Source organism: Gallinula chloropus, assembly GCF_964237585.1.
Source record: "Gallinula chloropus genome assembly, chromosome: 2".
Lineage (NCBI taxonomy): Eukaryota > Metazoa > Chordata > Aves > Gruiformes > Rallidae > Gallinula > Gallinula chloropus.
In genome coordinates this window covers 6,594,896-6,614,786 of record NC_140086.1, presented here as the reverse complement: position 1 = coordinate 6,614,786, position 19,891 = coordinate 6,594,896, and the positions used below count along the sequence as shown (strand labels likewise).

Below are 19,891 nucleotides of genomic sequence, written 5' to 3'. Positions count from 1 at the left end.
AAACAAGGCCATTGAAAGTCACTGAGATTTAGTATTATATCAGCTTTTTGATCTATTTCATAAAGCATTTGGACATTTGAGCAAAAATCACATAAATTATGACTAAACCCTACTTGCCCTCCTCTTAAATTCTTCCCTAGACTTTCACTACCAATGTTGGAGCCAGGAATATATGTGAAGAATGGCCTTTGAGCAGACCCAGCAGAGACCATTTTATGTGTCAGTCTTGTAGATAGGAGGAGAACTTCCACATCCTTACAAAGCAGAAATATTGTTAGGAGCACCACTAAATCAGATCTTGGTAAGGCTGGAGCATCCCTCCTATGAAAATAGGTCGTGGGGATTGTTCAGCCTGGAGAGGAGAAGGCACCAGGAGATCTTATAGCTGCCTTCCAATACCTGAAAGGGCCTACAGGAAAGCTGGGGAGGGACTTTTTAGAAAAACATGGAGTGATAGGACGAGAGGGAATGGTTTTAAGTTGGAGGGGCATAGATTTAGATTAGATATTATGAGGAAATTCTTCATTTATGAAGATGGTGAGGCACTGGCACAAGTTGCCCAGGGAAGTGGTGGATGTCCCCTTCCTGGAAGTGTTCAAGGCCAGGTTGGATAGGGCTTTGAACAGCCTGGTCTAGTGAGAGGTATCCCTGCCCATGGCAGAAGGGTTGGAACTAACTTGATCTTTAAGGTCCCTTACAGCCCGAACCATTCTATGATTCTATGATCTTCTGCCCAACAAAGGCATCTACAGTATAAACTAGTAATCTCCTCTCCCTTGAGGGACAGCAGCAATAAAAATGGCATTTCTAAAGGTGTAGTCAGAAAATTCATACCCAGAAAGTACCCCCATCTTTCCCTCTTTCTTTCTGTCCTAGTGACAACAAAGTAGAGGCAGCTAACTCAAATGTAGATGTCTAGGTTATCAGTGCTTAAAGTAAGGTAAGATGAAAAATACTGAGTGATAGGGAAAAAATTATGAACAATGCACAGAACACTAATGAATTGCTGGCCATGGAAACATTCTTCTGGTTTACTACGTGAGACCTCTAAGCCAAGTGGGGGAGGAAGGGCTGCTATGTATGAATTAAAAGAGGCCTAACTCACAGAATCACAGAATCATTTAGGTTGGAAAAGACTTCCAAGATCATCTAGTCCAACTGTCCCCCTACCACCTATATTACTTACTAAACTATGTCCTTAAGTACGTCATCTAACCTTTTCTTTAAATACTCCAAGGGAGAGTGACTCTACCACCTCCCTGGGCAACCCGTTCCAACGCCCAACCACTCTTTCTGAGAAGAAATTTCTCCTAATTTCTAACCTGAACCTCCCCTGGTGCATTGTTGCCATTCCCTATTGTCCACACTGCCAGAAGTCATGAAGCTGCTCATGAGTGAAGATCTGCAGTTTCAGTGCTCTGTTTCAGAATGGGGCCTAATACTAGTTTGGATGGTGTTAGTAAGGACATCTTCAAAAGCACAGAGCTCTGGAATGGATGGTGTTAGTAAGGGCAATATACTACCTCTTCAAAAGCACAGAGCTCTGGAACTTTCACTGCGACGATCCTCTTAATATGTTTAGAAAGGAGTCACAAAGACTGTCTTTGTGTTTGCACCTTCTTAGGGGTCTTAAAATATTTTCTTTTAACATATGCAAACCCTGTGAATCTGCCTTTTTACTGAATACAAATTAGGCTACCAGTTACTTGATTTTATTTCACACATGTGAACAGTTTAAAATTAATCCTGTTACTTCACCTAAGCATTAAATCTCACCAACCAAATCTCTACTTTCTCACAGCATATAAGAAAGTAGCAGACGTGATATGTCTCAGACTGCTTGGTGTTTCTGCCAGTTATTGTCTTTATGGGTTACTAATTATTTTGCAAATTTTATCCTGGAACCTTCCTTTTGATCAACCCTATATTTGCTTTTGAGACTCTACTGCTCTCCCCACCACACCTTTAATTGCAGGATATAAAATTAATTCATTAATCTTTATTAGCCTTACATTCTCATAAGTGCAAATACAAAGATGTTAAAATAGCAGAAGCTGTTTTTTATAGACAGTAGGTCAGTAATGCTGGGAAGCCTGGAGTAAATTTGTGGTCCATCATGAAGCTACCTGATCTCTCGCTCCATTGATTTGTTTTGATTTATTTCACATTAGGCAGTTGTAAAGCATTAGATTATGACCAGGCACTGGCATTGTGAGCAGACTTATGACAGACCTCTTCATAGGAAACACTTGACATGTGACATTATTGGAATTCTGACACTGAAAGTTCTATGTTGGTCTAAGTCCACAGACTGTTAGGAAGAAGCATAGACCTGAAACAGTGAGTTCTTCTTATAGTGTGTTTCAGGAAATATTCAGACTCTGAATTGAGAGCAGCCCTGAGGAGAAGGACTTGGGAGTGCTGAATGATGAGAAGCCCAACTAGAACTGTCAATATGTGCTTGCAGACCAGAAAGTCGACTGTATCCTGGGCTGCATCAAAAGCAGAGTGACCAGGAGGACAGGGGAGGGGATTCTGCCCTTCTCTGCTCTAGTGAGATCCCATCCAGAATACTGCATCTAGCTCTGGGGTTCCCAGTACAAGACAGACATGGAGCTGTTGGAGCAAATCCCAAGGAGGGCCATGAAGATGATCAGAGGGCTAGAGTACCTCTGCTATGAAGATAGGCTGAGGGAGTTGGGCTTGTTTGATCTGGAGAAGAAAAGGCTTTGGGAGACCTTATTGCAGCCATCAGTACCTAAAAGGGCCAACAGGAAAGCTGGAGAGGGACTGGTTACAAGGGCATGTAGTGATAGGACAAGGGGTAATGGGTTTAAACTGAAAGAGAGTAGATTCAGATTAGATATTAGAAAGAAATTCTTTACTGCGAGGGTGGTGAGATGCTGGAGCAGGTTGCCAGAGAGTTGTGGATACCCCCTCCCTGGAAGTGTTCAAGGCCATGTTGGATGGTGTTCTGGGCAACCTGGGCTAGTGGAGGTTGTCCCTGCCTCCATGGTGTGTGGGGTTGGAACTAGATCATCTTTGAGTTCCCTCCGAATCCAAACAAAGTCATTCTAAAAACACCATGGCAGATAGTGTGTATGGAACCCAGACCACTGCATCACCCTTAATCAAGCATATAGGATTCAAAAAGGAGAGGAACATGCAGGGTGGGTACTGCTGAGTCTAAGTTCTTTCTCATGTGATTTGGATTGAATTTAACTCTCAAATCCTTCTCTGTCATCAGAAGATGAATGTAATGAGATTCAACATCAAGAATCAGGCCCTTCGCTTGCATGTGTGTCTGTGTTTGAGCAAAGGGATAGTAGAAGATTTGAAACAGTGTTCAGGCAGGGTCTGCGTGCTTTCCAGTCAATTGCCAGTACAGGGCCCATGCAACCAGCCAGTCTTACCCCTTTACACGGAGATGGATGCCACTGAGATGCTACTTCAGGCAGTGTACTAATTAATCACAAATAAGTTTTCATTGAACAACAGAAGAAAAGCAACCAACCTTTGAGCCATCCAGTCCAGGTGGGCCTGCAGGACCTCTGGGGCCAGCATTCCCCTGCAACACAGAAAAGATAGATGTAAACTCTAGTTTAGTCCATTCACTCCACAGACATCTAAAAGAGATTCAGTAGGTTGTTGCTGAAAAAAAATTAAATCAGCCACCTAAAAACATTATAAGAAAATCAAGTTTACACTGCACAGTCACTTCAGTAGCTCTCTTACCATTTTCCCATCCTGGCCATCTCTACCCGGTGGTCCTCGAAGGCCTTTATCACCTTTGAAACCTGGGATGCCTGGCAGTCCTGGTGGGCCAGGAGGGCATTCACTACACACGTCCTAGGAGAGGACATTGAGAAATAAATTAGCAATAGACTGAATGTGCCTAGCAGACCCTGCAGATACCCACTACAAATGCAGCAGTGTGGTGCTAGTAGAACACGTAGGTCTTTGTAGTTTGATCATTCTTTGGAGGATCTGGTTTACTTTGTCTTACAGAACTGTAATGAGGGCAGCATAGACCATAGCAGCTAAATTCACACAGTCTCCCATGGGGAGCTTCTTATTAGTTCTAGTTGTACATGTCCTTACTGCAAGGACCAAGGAAACGCTCTTCCCAATAGGGTGGTCAGACAGCTGCAAAGCAAGGCTTCCAAGAACAACCTTGTTTTGAAGCTACAAGACTACTAGAAATTCATGTCTACACCAGTATGAAAGAGCTAGGTTACTGTTCAGAGGACAGATTGCTAGGGAAAAGCCAGCTGCAGCACAATGTCAGAAAGGGTGCTCTCCAAGGGAAACTATTTAGCAGCTAGCATGGCCAAGGAGAAGTCATCCTTGTGAAGAACTGTGAAGACCAAGTGTCCTGGCCAAATACTGTAATGGAGAATTACCACATCACTCCTTCAAAAGCTCTTTGAAGCGTCATCTCAGTAGTCCTTACATTTCTACTGTTCTCAGGAAATGAAATACCATGGGGATGTCATTTCCATTGCAAAGCCAGACTACCTTCAGAAGAAGGGGAGTGAATCCAGCCTATAAGACAAATCATAGTCCAACAAACAGATCATCAGGCCAGGAGTTAGGAGACCTTGCTCCCACACCAAAGCCAGTCAATAATCCATTGGAAACATGTGAGGTAAACTGTCTTTCTAAGACTACACACCTTCATTAATATATATCTATAATCATAGAATCTTTAAGGTTGGAAAAGAACTCTAAGTTCATCAAATCCAACTGTCTGTCCAATACCACCATGTCAAGTAAACTATGTCCTGGAGTGCTGTGTCTACACATTTTTTGAACACTTCCAGGGGTAGTTACTCAACCATCTCTCTGGGTAGCCTGTTTCCATGCCTGACCTCTCTTTCAGTTAAGAAATTTTTCTTAATATCCAATCTAAATGTCCCCTGATACAACTTAAGACCACTTCCTCTCATTCTATTGCTAGTTACTTGGGAGAAAGGACCAACACCCACCTTACTACAATGTCCTTTCAGGTAGTTGTAGCGAGCAATAAGGTCTCCCCTCAGCCTTCTCTTCTTGAGGTTAAACAACCCCAGATCCTTTAGCCACTCATAAGACTTGTGCTCTAGAGCCTTTACCAGCGTCTTTGCCCTACTTACAATATAAGTGATTGAGAGACACCCTGAGCCCTAATTGCATCTGGGATCTCAAGGCTCTGCTTTATACAGAGCTGTAGCAAGTGTAGAGTGAAAAAGTGATGAACAGAAAGACTGTGTTTGACCAATCAATCATCAAAGGAAGAAGATAAAGGAACATCAAAATGACATCCTGTACTCAAGTATCAGTCCCCTGCTATTGTCCTGGTCAGAAAAGCTAAACAATATCATACAGTAAGCTCTCTGGAAAAATTGGCTCAAGACAGGTCTTCAACAAAGGCATTTCACAGTAGCAATCTTAGAAGGCCCTTTGTGTTAATGGGGTTGGTAAAGAAAGGTAATTTTTTAGTTCCCTTTAATCAATAAGAAAAGATTTCTTGCCATGTCCCAAGACTGTTTAAAAATCTCCCAATTCAGACCATGTAAATCTGTAAAGATTTTGCAGTCAAAACCTATCAAATACTGACCCATTTCCCAGACAACTCTCTACATGTAGAATAAAGCAGACAGACAGATCATCACTTTTGAAACCTGGGGTTAATTACCTGCATCCTTTTAAAGGCACTATGCAAAATTACTTTGCACACATGGTTCAAACCTACTCCAGTCACTGATAAAAATATATGTAAAAAATCAGACATTTTATTAAAATTATTTCCATTTTCCAATTTAGGTAATACAACTTGACAACTTTTATTTCTCCTTGGGAACACACACCTCAGAAAGAGATGAAAAAGTGTCAAAGCTTTTGTAACATACACCATGTTATGAAGATCTTTGTAGGTCATGTCACTGCTGGGGATGGTCAAAAGTCATTGGACTTTGATCTCCAGCATGTACTTTAGTGTCCCAACCAAGCTCTGACAGAGTGTTTAAAGGCACCTTTTGTACTTGCAGCTCACATACTTTCCCATCCCAGTGTTAGTCAAACATACAGATAAACTTTCTCCATCCTCAAAGGCTGATTACCTTTACTAAGAGATTTATGTCCTCTGGAGAGAGCAGGGGTGAGGAACCCTGTGGAATGAGAAATTCATTATCTCAGGCAATTTTAAAAGACATCAAGGCACATGAAATTTTTCTGAACATGGTTATGGCTTCTCATTGGTTTCCTTTGCCCTGCCTAGGACTCACTGAGCCAAACACATACTTACTACACCACGTTATCAATGCACTTCACTCCTGAGAGGAGTTGAACTCTTCATACATAAGAAATGCAGTTCTTGCTAAGGGTACTGCATAATGGTGCTAAGAAATTGTCTTTAAAATTTTGGATATCCTGCATACAAAAAACCCCCATTTATTTTCATACATTTCCAAAGAAAACACAGATAGTTTTATCATGACTCCTTAATGATGCTTATCTTTTTTCCAGTTGCTCTGCTGGGAAGAGTGGAAATGGACTGAATTACACTTCTGATGTAAGATGTACAGGTGGAAACTGAGTTAAAAGGAAAATGTACTATAGAAGTGAAGTTACATACTGGTTTTCCAGGAGGTCCTCTTTCTCCAGGATTTCCAGGTAGGCCCTACAGATCAAGAGAAAGAAAAAAATTGGGAAATTATCATACAATAAGCCCATGGTTGCTTCCACACTTTGTGGACTTCTCTGGACAAGCATACGTCGAGCACCACTGCACCTGGCAACCAGTAAACTCCTCTAAATATCTGCAATTTAAAAAATTGTCCCTCTGGATTTTTGTCCATCTCTGAATCACATTCTCTGTACCCCTCCTAAATCTCACTTATCTACCATGAGACCTTGTTAAATTAATTGGAGTCACACGAAGACTGAAAATGTTTCAGCTTGTTTTGTGATCACAGGAAACACTGAACTGCAGTAGTGTGAAGGACGAAGTTTTAAATCCCTGAAGATACCTGCAATGTGCAAAATTAAGATCTTGCTTTGCAGAAGCTTTGCAAACAGGTCCCCTGCAGTCAAAATAGCAATGAGTCTTTTTGTTTGTTTGCCTGTTTATTTGTCTCAGTTTTCATGAGATGAAAGCATAGAAATGATCAGAATCCTTAAAATTTAAGGTCCAGGAAGTCATGGTTTGGAAAAGGGACCCCTGCCTCCATGGTCTGCTCTTGCCTGTCATTTGCAAGACATTAGATTGTTAAAAAAATCCCTCCCAACAAACAACAACCAAACCAAAACTAAACTGAAGATTATTTTTGAATGTCTGCATAAGGTAATGCTCACATGGGAAGCAATCTTTCGAACAGGACAGTTTGCCACTATCCAGATGGTGACAGAAATCTGCATTGCAAGGATACTTGCAGTTGGGTTTCAAGTTGGACTGGGTAAGATTTACCCAAACCATTCTCTGCTAAATTCCTAAGCCCACCTGGTCTGTCACCCTGTGTCATCACTCAAGCATATGCATGTTCTATCTATATTGAGTATCTTAAAGAACATCCAAATTATCTTCTAACTACTTTAACCAAAATACTACACTACATGACCATATTTGCATCTACGGGAAGTTTCTACTGGCCATTTAAAAGCATCCTATCTCTGTTCAGTTTAGTTCATTCTGTAGCAGGACTCAACCCATCTCTGGGATGGTGCCAGATTCCTCATCCAGTATGTTAATCAATACACTGAAGATACAAGTCATGGCTTTCAATCAGTCTAGGCTCAGCAAAGGCTACCTGGGGGACTCTGAAACTATCCAATAATTCCATTGGGAAAGCGCCTTTAAAAACTGGTCAATGCTTTGTCAGGGAAGGGAACTAGGTGTTCTGTCAATCATGTTGGCCTAGGTTGGTCCATTGTCTCACATCAGTTCATTGTACTATTTATGCAGACAGCCAGACAGGGACTTACTTGGCTGCCTGAAGATACATGACTTAAGTGCACTATGTGTACACACAGGCAAAGTTATGATACCCCCACTACACCTCGGTTATAGCTATAGAGCAAACCTGAATGTCATCCTTTTATCTCACTTATAACTTCAATTCCATATTTCTTGCTAGAGGAGAAAGAAAATAGGAGCATACATTGATTGTTCTTTTTCTACGCCCACATTAAACACTTCTGGGTGAACAACAACCCTTCAGTTACCTTGACTTCTCAAGACATGAATATTAAACACAAACTGAAGTGGAGTTGAAGTAGTACTGAGGTAGTACTGAAGTCCAAGGATGAAAGCTTTGTACCCAAGAACTAAACCTTCTGCAGGTAAGCACCAAGAGAAGATCAGGTGTGAAGGAGATCCTTAGCTCATAATTCTCCACAGATGTCCTTCTGAGCAGCTGAGTAAATGTAAGGAAACACTATAACCATTTTTAGTTTTGTTTCTTCCACAGAGCAGCAATGTGATTGTCAGAAGATTGTGGGATATTCCCAAGATCTCTTTTTTCACAGATGCTAATCATCAGGTCATGGGTTTTGGGATCAGCTCCACTGTGGTTCTCAACCACTTGTGCAAGCGGGAAGAGGTTTTGGCTGAGACAGAGTTAATTTTCCTTCTCATAGTCAGTAGAGTGATATGCTTTGGATTTAGTATTACAATAATATTGATTACACACTGATATTTATAGTTGCTTCTAGGAAGTCGTAGAGTCTATACTAAGTTAAAGACTTTTCAGCTTCTCACACCCTGCCAAGTGCACAAGAAGCTGGGAGAGCACAACCAGGACAGCTGACCCAGACTGGCCAAGTGCAAATTCCCTGCCACAGAACATCATACTCTGGACAGAACTTGGCAAGCTAGGTGGGAGGCAGATATGCTGCTTGGAAACACATTGAGCATCAGGCTTTGTCTTATTTTGCATGTGTGAGCAATTGCATTTGTGCATCACTTGCATTATTATTAATATTTTACTATTAGTAGTAATAGTAGTACTGTAATTATTATTATTATTACTTTATTTCAAACCAAGGGGCGTTTTTCCTTTCTCCTCCCCATACTCTTGGCAGGGAGAGGAATGAATGAGTGGCTGGATGGTGCTTAGTTACCCTCTGGGGTTAAGCTGTGACTTTCAGGAAGACTCACACAACACTTGCTTAATGAGTGAGATGCAAAGCAAAGACTTGAGCCATGAGAATCCTCCTAGATCAGAAAGCAACACAGAAAAGACAATTCAGAAATGTCTTTCATGCTGACTATTAACATAGCTATAATTGAACTATTTCTACCACAGGGCTTGTTGACAGCCTTTTGCTTAGGGATCTGAAAAATGACATGGCACTAGTGGTGGAATTCGAGCATTTGAATAATATTTATTGAAAGAAGAATATTGGAAAAGACTTCTTACTTATGAGAAAGACTTCTTACTTATGGGGGGTTAGACTCAATGGTTTCTTGAGGCCCCTTCCGAACCCTAAAATTCTACATTTCTGTGAAAGGACACATAAAAAGAGTGACTAAACCTGGTATACTGGGAGAGATTTAGACATGGCTGTGATATTCACATGGTATCAGATTGCCTCAGGACAAAAAGGGATGGACCTACTTTCTTGAACACTACAATGTGGATCTGGTGATGTCTTTAACAGGGTGGAAATAAGCTAGGTTAACAAATTAGCTAGGTTCCATGTCTAACAAATCTGAAAACTGCTGCATCCCCAGGAAAAGTCACACAGTTGAAGATACAGACTGCAAAACCAGAGTATCCTTTGAAGAATGCTTGTCTGAGCTGAAGTGAACACACCAGATGTCGGATGATTGCACTTCAGCATGTTGCATTATCAGGGAACAGACAACTGGAAGCAGAGTCCTAAGTAGAAGAAAGATTGCTGGACTGTAGCAGACTGCAGTTAGAAAACGCTGATAACAAGGGCCATGCTGAAAATACTGTTCAGATCAGAATGAAAATGCTAGAAGGAAGGCACAGAGGGTCTAACTGCAAGCTGGCAAACAGGGAGGAAACTGGGAAAGAGAAAAATGGGGAAAAAAAGTATTAAAAGAGTCTGATAAAAAAAAAAAAACCCTGCATGGCAATGAAAAGAAATGCTGCTAATACAATGGGGAACATGCAGAGACATGAATAGCAGCCAGTTTTGGGAAGCTCATAAAGTTTGAACACTGTTGGGAGTTTGCAGCCAACAGTAGGTGGCACAAAATAGAATATCCAATGAGAGATACACCATATTAGTGCAGGAAAAAGAGATCAACAATAGGGAGGTATGAAGCACAGGATCCAGAGTACCCCATCAGTCTGCAAAATCTGACACACAGGAATGGTGTCTAATAGGGAACTGATGGGTGCTGTATAGATGACACTGAAAAACAATGCTCAGGTTAGTGATGTACATGTGAATAAAAGAATGTGTAGAAGAAAGCCTGCCACACAGGATTATGATGGCATAGTTCTATTACTAGACTGAAAACTAAACTCAAAATGCAGTACCTTAAATAGTTTATAAGTCCCAGGAATAAAAACCTAGTGGGAGGTCTGATAAATGTACTCTGGTTTGGGGTGTATGTAAACACGAAGACTTCTTGGAACTGTCCTTTTAACTGCATGGGAAAACCAACCCCACAACAGAAAATTCTGTTTTTCAGTTCCAATGGCAGTAATGTGTGCATCCACAATGTCTTTGTAATTATAAAAATAAATGCAGGGGAAGATTAACTTCATGGTAGTGCTAGAACTTAGTTATCAGAAATAATTAACATAATTAAAAAGTTATTAATTCAATGTTTATGTTAATTAAAATGATCATAATCAAAATACAGAAAGAGCCTATTAAATGGGTGCCCTCACTGCTAATAGTAGGACAAGAGAATTTCTCATTCAGATTGCTTTTTAATCTAAGGCAACTAAGTAGGTATGTTGAACAGAAACATTTTAGCTCCCAGCAGATGTAGAGGAGAGTGGATGCTTCCTGGAAAATGCGTAGCATAAGGATGTTTGGCTAGAGAGTGTCTGCTGCTTTAGGGATATCTGCTCAAAGACCATTTGCAGTACAAGAGAAAATAAGGAGGAAGCCATAAGTAAGAACATGCAGGGACAGAAACCTGAGCAGATATTAAGGGAGGCAGTGATGGGGACCAAACCTGGACAGTCACAGTAACTGATGTGGGTATGGGGGAGTGGGAGGATGTTTATTCCAGCAAGATTATCTGATGGGGGGCCTTGTCAATTTGGAAACTAAGGGAAAAGGAGGAAACCAGAAACAAAATATACCAAAACACAGATCTGAAAAGATACAAACCTCAATAATTGCACTAGCTGATGGGCTACCAAGAAACCACAGGTACTGCTTCCAGCGAGATCAACCTGGACCTTCCTAGTGATGAGACTATAAACCAGGGGAGCCCAAGACTGGGAGGAATACAGGAATTTATAGAGCTGTGAAAACTCATGAGGGCACATGCAGGAGAAGCAGGACTGTGGGTCACAGGCCACGTGTCTGGTTCCAGCTCTTGGGGATGCGTGTCTGTATCTTGGTGTGCATGGCAGGTGCACATGTATTCATCAACAAACTTCAGGCTGGACCAGGCAGTGAGTAAGGGCACCTGTGGTCTGGACCAAGGTATGTGTGCTCCTTCCTTCCTTTATTTTGTGTGTGAAAAGCAAGTGCAAGTATATATTTGAAGTAACCGAGGGTATGAAAAGTATACACTGTATATATTAATCCTGTTAGGGAGCAAATTTGATCTGCTGTAGGGGAAAAAAAACCCACAGAATAGCCTAGAAAAAAAAATAATTAGGCTTTATGAACTGGACCTATAGTTAATTAAAAAAAAAAGGCAAGGAAAGCATGTACATGGGAGAGGGACAACGTACTACTGCTTTGTCCCAGAAGATCAGGCCACAAATATCCTTAGGACCTCCTCCTACATAGGACAAGCTTAGAGACTTGGAGTTTAGCCTGGAGAAGAGAAGGCTCCAGGGAGACTTTATTGCAGCCTTCCGGTGCCTGAAGAGGCCTACAGGAAAGCTGGTCAGGGACTGGTTACAAGGGCATGTGATGATAGGACAACAGGTAATCTGTTTAAATTGAAAGAAGGTAGATTTAGATTAAATATTATGAAAAAAAATCTTCTCTATGAGTGTGGTGAGGGACTGACACAGGCTCCCCAGAGAAGCTGTGGATGCCCTCTCTCTGGCAGTGTTCAAGGCCAGCTTGGATGGGGCTTCGGGCAACCTGGGCTAGTGGAAGGTGTCCCTGCCCATGGCAGAGGGTTGGAACTAGATGACCTTTGAGGTCAATTCCAACCAAAACCATTCACAGAATCTAGGGATTGGAAGGGACCTTAAAGATCACCTAGTCAACCTCCTTGTCAGAGCAGGATCACCTCGATTAGTTCATACAGAAAAGCGTCCAGGCAGGTGTTGAATTCTCCAGAGGAGACTCCAAGACCTCTCTGGGCAGTCTGTTCCAGTGCTCTGTCACTCTCATTGTAAAAAAGTTTTTTCCTTTTGTTCACGTGGAACCTTCTATGCTCCAGCTTGCACCCGTTGCCCCTTGTCCTGTCACTGGCCATCACTGAGAAGAGCCTGGCTCCGTCCTCCCTACACTCGCCCTTTACATATTTAGAGACATTGGTGAGGTCACCCCTCAGTCTCCTCCAGGTTAGATACCCAGCTCCCTCAGGCTCTCCTCATAAGGAAGATGTTCCACTCCCTTAATCCCCTTGGTGGCACTGCACTGGACTCTTTCAAGTAATTCCCTGTCCATCTTGAACTGAGGGGCCCAGAACGGGACACAAAAGAATACCTGCTTAATAGTTACCAAGGTAATTGAGTTTTGATTCCAACTTTTCGAGGCTTCAGTCTCACAAGGGCAGAGTAGAGGGGGAGAAGGACCTCTCTGGACATACTAACCACACCCCTTCTAATACACCCCATGATGCCATTGGCCTTCTTAGCCAAGAGGGCACATGGCTGGCTCATGGTCATCCTGCTGTCCCCCAGGACTCCCAGGTCCCTCTCCGCTATGCTGCTTGCCAACAAGTCCATCCCCAAACTATAATGATACTTGAGGTTGTTCTTCCCCAGATGCAAGACTCTACACTTGCCTTTGTGTTGTTTCATTAAATTTCTCCATGCCCAATTCTTCAGGCTCTGTCTGGATTCTATCAAGAGCATAATCTGCGGGGATTTATAGGCATAGTGAACTCTATAGGGCAACTCATATAAATAAACACCAAGCTTTTTTCAAAGAGTAACAGAACAAAGACAAACTTTCACAACTGTGCTATAAACCTGGACAACGATTTTTGAAACCTAAAATTTTAATAGAGCATGACAGAGTCCTGACAACTCTTGATACTTGATCAAGTTGTGAGAAGGTGTTTCAAAAGGTGACCCTGAACAGTGCTATTACAAAAAAATATGGCTCATGCTTTTAGGGTGCCACAGAGAAGCTAGGATGCTGTCATGTAAAAATTCCAAATCTGTTCACCAATGGGAGGTAATTCTGGTCAAAGCCATTGCAGAAGCAGTATTGACTCCTCCACCTCCCCAAATACAACCATAAATCTGATTTGGCAGTATCAGGGAATACAACAATTTGTAGCAGACACACTTCCAAGAGCATCTGATGTGACTGAAAATGGAAAGATAATGCAAAGGATAGTCTAATGTATGTAAATGTGATTTAAAAAAAATATTTAGTTTCAGAAAAAAACTTGGAATACATTTGCAAAGGCCACAGCAAATGACATCGAGGCAAGTCATTAAGGCTATCGCCACTGAATGGTTTGGGAATTACACAGCAAATTCCTATTAGCAATTCAAATTGGAGCATTTTGAACTGATAGCATACTGCTTAAACACAACAGAGTACAAACACGGCCATGCTTCAAAGAATACAGGAATATACAAGACTGCAAAAGCAGAACAAAAAAAAAAGTCATCTTTTGTACTAGTCATAAATGAAAAGTAGAGATCAAGAAAACACAAATTCATGATCTTGTAAAATAGGTATCCCTGCTGTTATACCAAGAAATAGTACAATATGCCCTGTAGTAACATTTACACTTCCTGGAACACAGGTAGAATTGCTTAATAGATGATCAACCAGGATACAGAGAGCTCCTGAAACACATCTTGAGTGTAATTAAAACAGTTAATGTAATAGAGGATGTGTTTTCTAAGTACCATAAGGAATGGTTCTGTTTGGGTAATTTTTTGTGGAGGAAAGGAAAGATGTAAAGGCTGTAAAATTGCTTCTGCAAGAGCTGACCAGTCAACGCTGATCTGAATAGAGCCAGGAACACTTAGAAAACCTGGCTCTGGCCCTCTCCTCACACAACATCTATTGTATCTCCTGTGTAAAATCTCTGAGCTAACAATCTCAGCCATCCAAGATAAGGTGAGGAGCTCTAGGAGCCGTCAGCAGGACCCCATCAATCTCGAATGTGTGGCTGCTCGGGGGCACAAGGTGATGGAGGCAAAGAACCATTTCTACTATCATGGGCTGTGAAAGACAACCTTGGCCATAATCATTTGTCTTGTGACAAAGTAGGTGTGAAGAAAACCAGACTTTCTTCTCCAAATGCTTCAGGAGCAAAGGAGATCCACCCCATAGGAAAGTACACCCTTTAGGCTAGCTGATGTATGTCATCAGTAAAGCTATAATAGTACTGAAAATTGTTTGCCATGGACTAAATGAAAACTGGTACCCATTTCGGTCATGACAGCATCATAAAGCCGCGCTGAGAAGGAGAGTTACAGAAGGCCACTGCCCCCTTCCCACATTGTTCTCTCAACAGGCACAAATCCAAACATCAAGCCTTTTGAAATCTTCAGAGACCCCTTGCTGGTCTTCCTCCAGGATGGTTTTCCACATCACAGAGCTGGCTGACCAGCAGAGAAAAAGCCCCTCTTTCTGATTCAACGCTGTGACAAAGCTGGGCAGCAAGAGGGGTCAGCTTTCCAGCTGGGAATCTGCCACTTTTCTCTCTATCCCTCAGCTTCGTGACTCACCCACTGAGACAGCAGGAGTGAAGACAACACACCAAGAGGTTAAAATGCCATCTCTCACACTCAGCAGCAGCAGTGAAATGAACTCACAAAGAGCTTTTTAACAGCTGTGGCTCTGTTTTCATAGAAATATTATAGGTTACTTATTTCAGCGGTTTCTAAGAAGTTCCTAGACAGCTTAACAATCATCCTTCTCCAATGTAGGGTCATTCCCCAGCAGATGCTGCCAAGTCTCTTCTCTGGTATCATTTTAAAATTGATAGTGGTAAAATTCTCCACAACAGCCTTCAGACTAATTGTTTTCCCCTCTGACAACCTAGCTTGTAAGAGCTTCACTTCTGTGAATCATATCCCTTTGACCACTTTAGTAACACTAAATGGCTGTGGCTGAGCATAAGCACAATTCTGAGGGAAATTAAATTTGAGCATTGGTAAATTTCTGGAGAACTTACACTTTTATTTTACTTACATCCTGGCCAGGAGGCCCCTGCGGTCCAGGGATACCAGGTATACCACGATGACCCTGGTAGCAAGAGAACAGACAAACCCTGTAATGTGAACAGTGTTTTTCAGGTGCTTCTTAGTTGAAAAGAAAAAAACTTCTCAACCCAATAGTTACTAAAAAATAAATAAATTAACCAGCAGTTAAACAACTATAAAGGAGTTTAAGAAAAAAAACCAACCCTCACATTGCAGTAGTCACAGTGACACTTCTGTGCCTAAAGGGACTTCATAGGCATCACAAAAGTCAAGTCACACATATCTTTATTGCAAAGGTAACGATGACTTTTTATAGGCAGGTAAGTTTATGAACAGGGAGAAAATATGGAGGGAGCACAGGGCTGTAGAGGATAAAGGAAAGTCCAGGTCCTCAGTACCAAGCTAGCATACAGGTTAGGACTCCTTGTGGTGCTAGGAATTCATGCCAGTGTATACTGAGACTACAGTACAGTTATTTGTTTCATGCTAATGGCTGCAACCTTGTAAAACTGCATGTTGAGGACTAGGTCTGTTTGGTCAATATTAAAATGTATGGATTTCTGTGACTTAAGTGAGAAAAAATGGTTTCATAAGGTTTGATGTAAACTTTTGAGGCATTGCTATTGGGCATATCAGTGTGCCTTGAAATACTTTTTTGAATGAAGGGTTCAACAAGTGACTCATTCTTTCTTTTGCAGGACTGTATTGACAGGTAAGGAAAAGCTGTCACCATGCCAAGAGTCTTGATCAACTCCTTTTCTCACAATCAAATATAGCAGAAAAGTAGCTGGTAATGTGCAAGTGAAGTCCCCTTTGGAGGATCAGCCACCCTTTGACCCTACTATCCTTGGGCAAAAAGAAACTAATCAAATGTGCCTTCATGAAACCATTGGTAGAAACATAATATGATGGTCCCATCCCCATAATATCTGGGGGTAGTTAGAAAGACATACTGTACCAATGACCCTTTGTCTCCTGGGGGTCCTGCGGGGCCCTGCAAACAAACAGAGAAGACACGGCAATAGAAACACTAGCAGAGCTTAAAATTACCCTTCCACCTCTTGGATCAGGGTGGATTCTGAAGCACCAATATAACAAAAAGAATGGAAAAGGAAAGGTGAGGAAAAGGAACAAGTCTGAGGATATGTCAAGATGCAGAATACCTCTGCAGAGGCCTGGGAACTGGGAAGAGTAGGTGTCCAAGACCAGTTGCTGGTAAGACCATTGTTTCATGTGCATATTCCAACAGTGGCCTTCAAACCTGCTCAGCTGGTGAAGTGGAGCAGGATTAAGACATAGTTGTTTGTATTTCTGAGAGTGTTTTTTAGGTTTATATGAGTGTTATATGAGGCATTATTCTCTTCATTGGTCTGCATGGACGCACACATCAGTGTGTATGTGTGTGCATTGCATTTACCCATTGGCAATGTGCAGTGTTGATGCTGGTTGGACTTGGGGACGTCAGTCCACAGAACTTTGCATCTACTGGGCTGGAACATGACAATAACAACCTCTCCTCCCCACCCCCCATCCCCCCAACACTCCAGTCCTGAAGACCACTGCATTGAGCTACCTCTAATAGAAGGAAAAGCATCCTATGAGACCTGTCTGCTCTTTAAATGAGGTCAAAGCAGGGAGTTCAGTGGACTTATATATGCTATTTGTTTGGGGATGCAATTTAAAATGGTGCAACCGAGTGAGCCACTAGAAGGTATTCGCTTCTGTAGGAACACAGAGGTCATGTGGCACACATATCCAGCAGGGATAAGCCAATCTAGCATTCCAAACACACCCAAAACAAAGCCTGACCTCACATCTCTGGGACTGTGTTTGAATAAATTGGTTCAGTTTATGGCTTCTCTCCCTTTGGTTTCTATTTCAGGCACATTAATTCACTAATCCTCGTACAGTCCATCCATGCAAGATGCCTTAATGCTCTGCTCAAGCAAAGGCTAAATACATAATTCTGAACCAATAGCAATACAAACCAGACAAGGCAGAGCAAGAGCACAACTGTTCTACTTATGCTGCACAATGTCAGTACGAGTGAATTCCCCCCATTTCTCTAAGCAGTCCCCTCTTCTTCTTATGGGAAAAATACTGTGTAATACTCAGTTTATGGCTCAGTATTATGTAAATAATAACTCAATACTTTGGCAGATAAAGTAAAAAACAAAAAAAAAATCCTCATCTGTGTACACCTTTTATGCAGCAAGCAAAGCTCAAGAAAGGTTAAGGTAACAGGATGAAACAGGGCGAGGTCTCCAATTAAAAAGAGTTGCTGGCTCTCAGCTCTGAAGTTGAAAGCATTATACACACAATTTTGTCACATCACCTTTAATTCAGTGTGTAATATGCACTGAAGCAGCTCCACTGCATTTATTCTATTTTTTAATAATTTTTTTTCCAGTCCACACGGTCTTTGTGAAAGCTTGATGGATTCAAGGTTATACAGTGCTTTTCAAACTCCAGAGTCTGCACTGGAGCTGAGGTTAGGATGAATCTACAGTAGAGAAAACCATCATAACAGTTGCTAATAAAAAATAAGGGTGTATTTAGTGAAGCAGATTAAATAAATAAAAACAAATAAATCAGGAATAATGTGGTAGGTGGCTACTCATCCTGACTGTGGTCAAACAGTTACGACCCCTGAAAAAGTAATTCTTTGGTGTGAGACAACTGATGTCTGTATTTGGAGTCAAGTTCTTAGTCATTTGTGTTCATGGATATCTGGATGCCAAAATCCCAGTGAGGAATAACTTTGTCATCTGGTGTACATCAGGATGTGAAAGTGAACTCGTCTACCCCTGCACTGAATCTAAAAATAAAGTAATTAAAAACTAGCCATAGCTTAGTGACTTTCAAACTAGTTGGATGCTCATTTGCTATTTTAATTTTATTATTAATGACTGAAAATTAATAAGTACAAAAATATCACTGCTCCTTAGATAAATCATAACTAATAACACCCAGAAAATCTTCAATCATCAGTAACCCTGTGAGGACCATGAAGGCCATCACACAGTCACAGTGTAAAACATGACTGACCCAGTCTTCTTTACCTTAGTATTCAGCATGGCAAAAACAAATATTAAGTGGAGATGCTCAGAAAGCTTGATGTGTCAACCAGTATGACACAGCAACATAAGTTATCATTTCAAAGTGATTTCCTGTACTAATTGGGAAACTACAGCATGTACAAGGGACTGCATAAGAATACAAGGTCTCAGATGTCCTCTAGCATCTACAGCTAAGTTTGCTTCCTCCTAAACTTACTTTACTGACAAATTCAGTGCTCTTCTGGAGGACTCTGAGCAGGGCTACAGTCAGAGGACCCTCAAACCCCTCTGATCACAAGAGGGGTTGTATGTGCCTAGTATTGGAATGATCAAACCCCGGTGATATGAAAACCCAAACTTGATGGAGCAGAATCCCAGATACACCTCATAGCCTACCAATAAAGCTATTATACCTTTAGCACTGACAGCAGGAGGTGAGGGTAGAGCTGGATGAAGGGCAACTAAACCTTTGTAGGAAATCATGGGGTTGATGGTTCTGTTGTACTACAGAAATTAAAGCAATTTGATGTTGTATTTCCCTATCAAAGTACTGAATATGTCACTGATGTGGGTATGTGTGTCACACTTATACCTTCTAATAGGGTGACAGCAGGGCTACGTCTCCCCAGCAGACCAGTCCTTCTGGCTTAGCACAGATCTCTACCCATATCCACAGCCAGTGCATCAAGGTGATGCAGAAAAGTCACAAGTAACAGCCAGTGATATCAATCACTCTTGTAACACTTCTCTTCCATTTGCTTTCAACTAAACCCAAATTTATCAAGATCCCTTACAACAGATGTGCAAACATCTGAGCCATGAATGGCAGCCTCTGGACTAGTTTGGGGTTGGCATCTTCAGAGGGTGAAATATCCCACAGGTTCTTGGCACAGCTGAGCACAGACAGTGCACTAGCCAAATGGCAATGGGTAACCTTTTGTCTTGTTACAGCTCACAGGAGGATCTGCTACTTACAGGGGGTCCAGCCAACCCGATTCCTGGCACACCTCTGTCTCCTGGCTGTCCTGGGAGGCCAGGAGCTCCTCTCTCACCCTGAAACAAGTAAGAAGTTTAAGATGTTGAGAAAATGTGAAGAAACTCAAATCATGTTTTAGAACACGAGGTAACACTGATACACCCTGACCTTATCCAGCCCATGGAGGAAAAGCATCAGGTTGAGGCAGCATGGGGATATGGCACAGTCACTGTCATGTCATGCCAAGAAAACTGCCCCCTCCTTCACACAAGCCTCATCCCACCTCTGTGAGCCCTCACACAATGCCAGTGTGTGCCAAATCACGTAACTGAGGAACAAGTATTTTAATTTATTTT

At 41.8% G+C, this 19,891-nt stretch overlaps 1 protein-coding gene across 1 annotated transcript in view; it reads right to left on the bottom strand.

Moving 5' to 3' along the window:
* COL22A1 (collagen type XXII alpha 1 chain) overlaps positions 1–19,891 on the bottom strand; it is a gene marked incomplete at both ends in the record, with an annotated part of 207,127 nt that overhangs the window by 22,143 nt on the left and 165,093 nt on the right. The window contains 7 exons of the mRNA XM_084280247.1: positions 3,515–3,568; positions 3,736–3,849; positions 6,102–6,149; positions 6,617–6,661; positions 15,490–15,543; positions 16,459–16,494; positions 19,535–19,612. Of these exons, the coding sequence (XP_084136373.1) occupies positions 3,515–3,568; positions 3,736–3,849; positions 6,102–6,149; positions 6,617–6,661; positions 15,490–15,543; positions 16,459–16,494; positions 19,535–19,612 (429 nt within the window). The remainder of the gene's footprint in view (positions 1–3,514; positions 3,569–3,735; positions 3,850–6,101; positions 6,150–6,616; positions 6,662–15,489; positions 15,544–16,458; positions 16,495–19,534; positions 19,613–19,891) is intronic.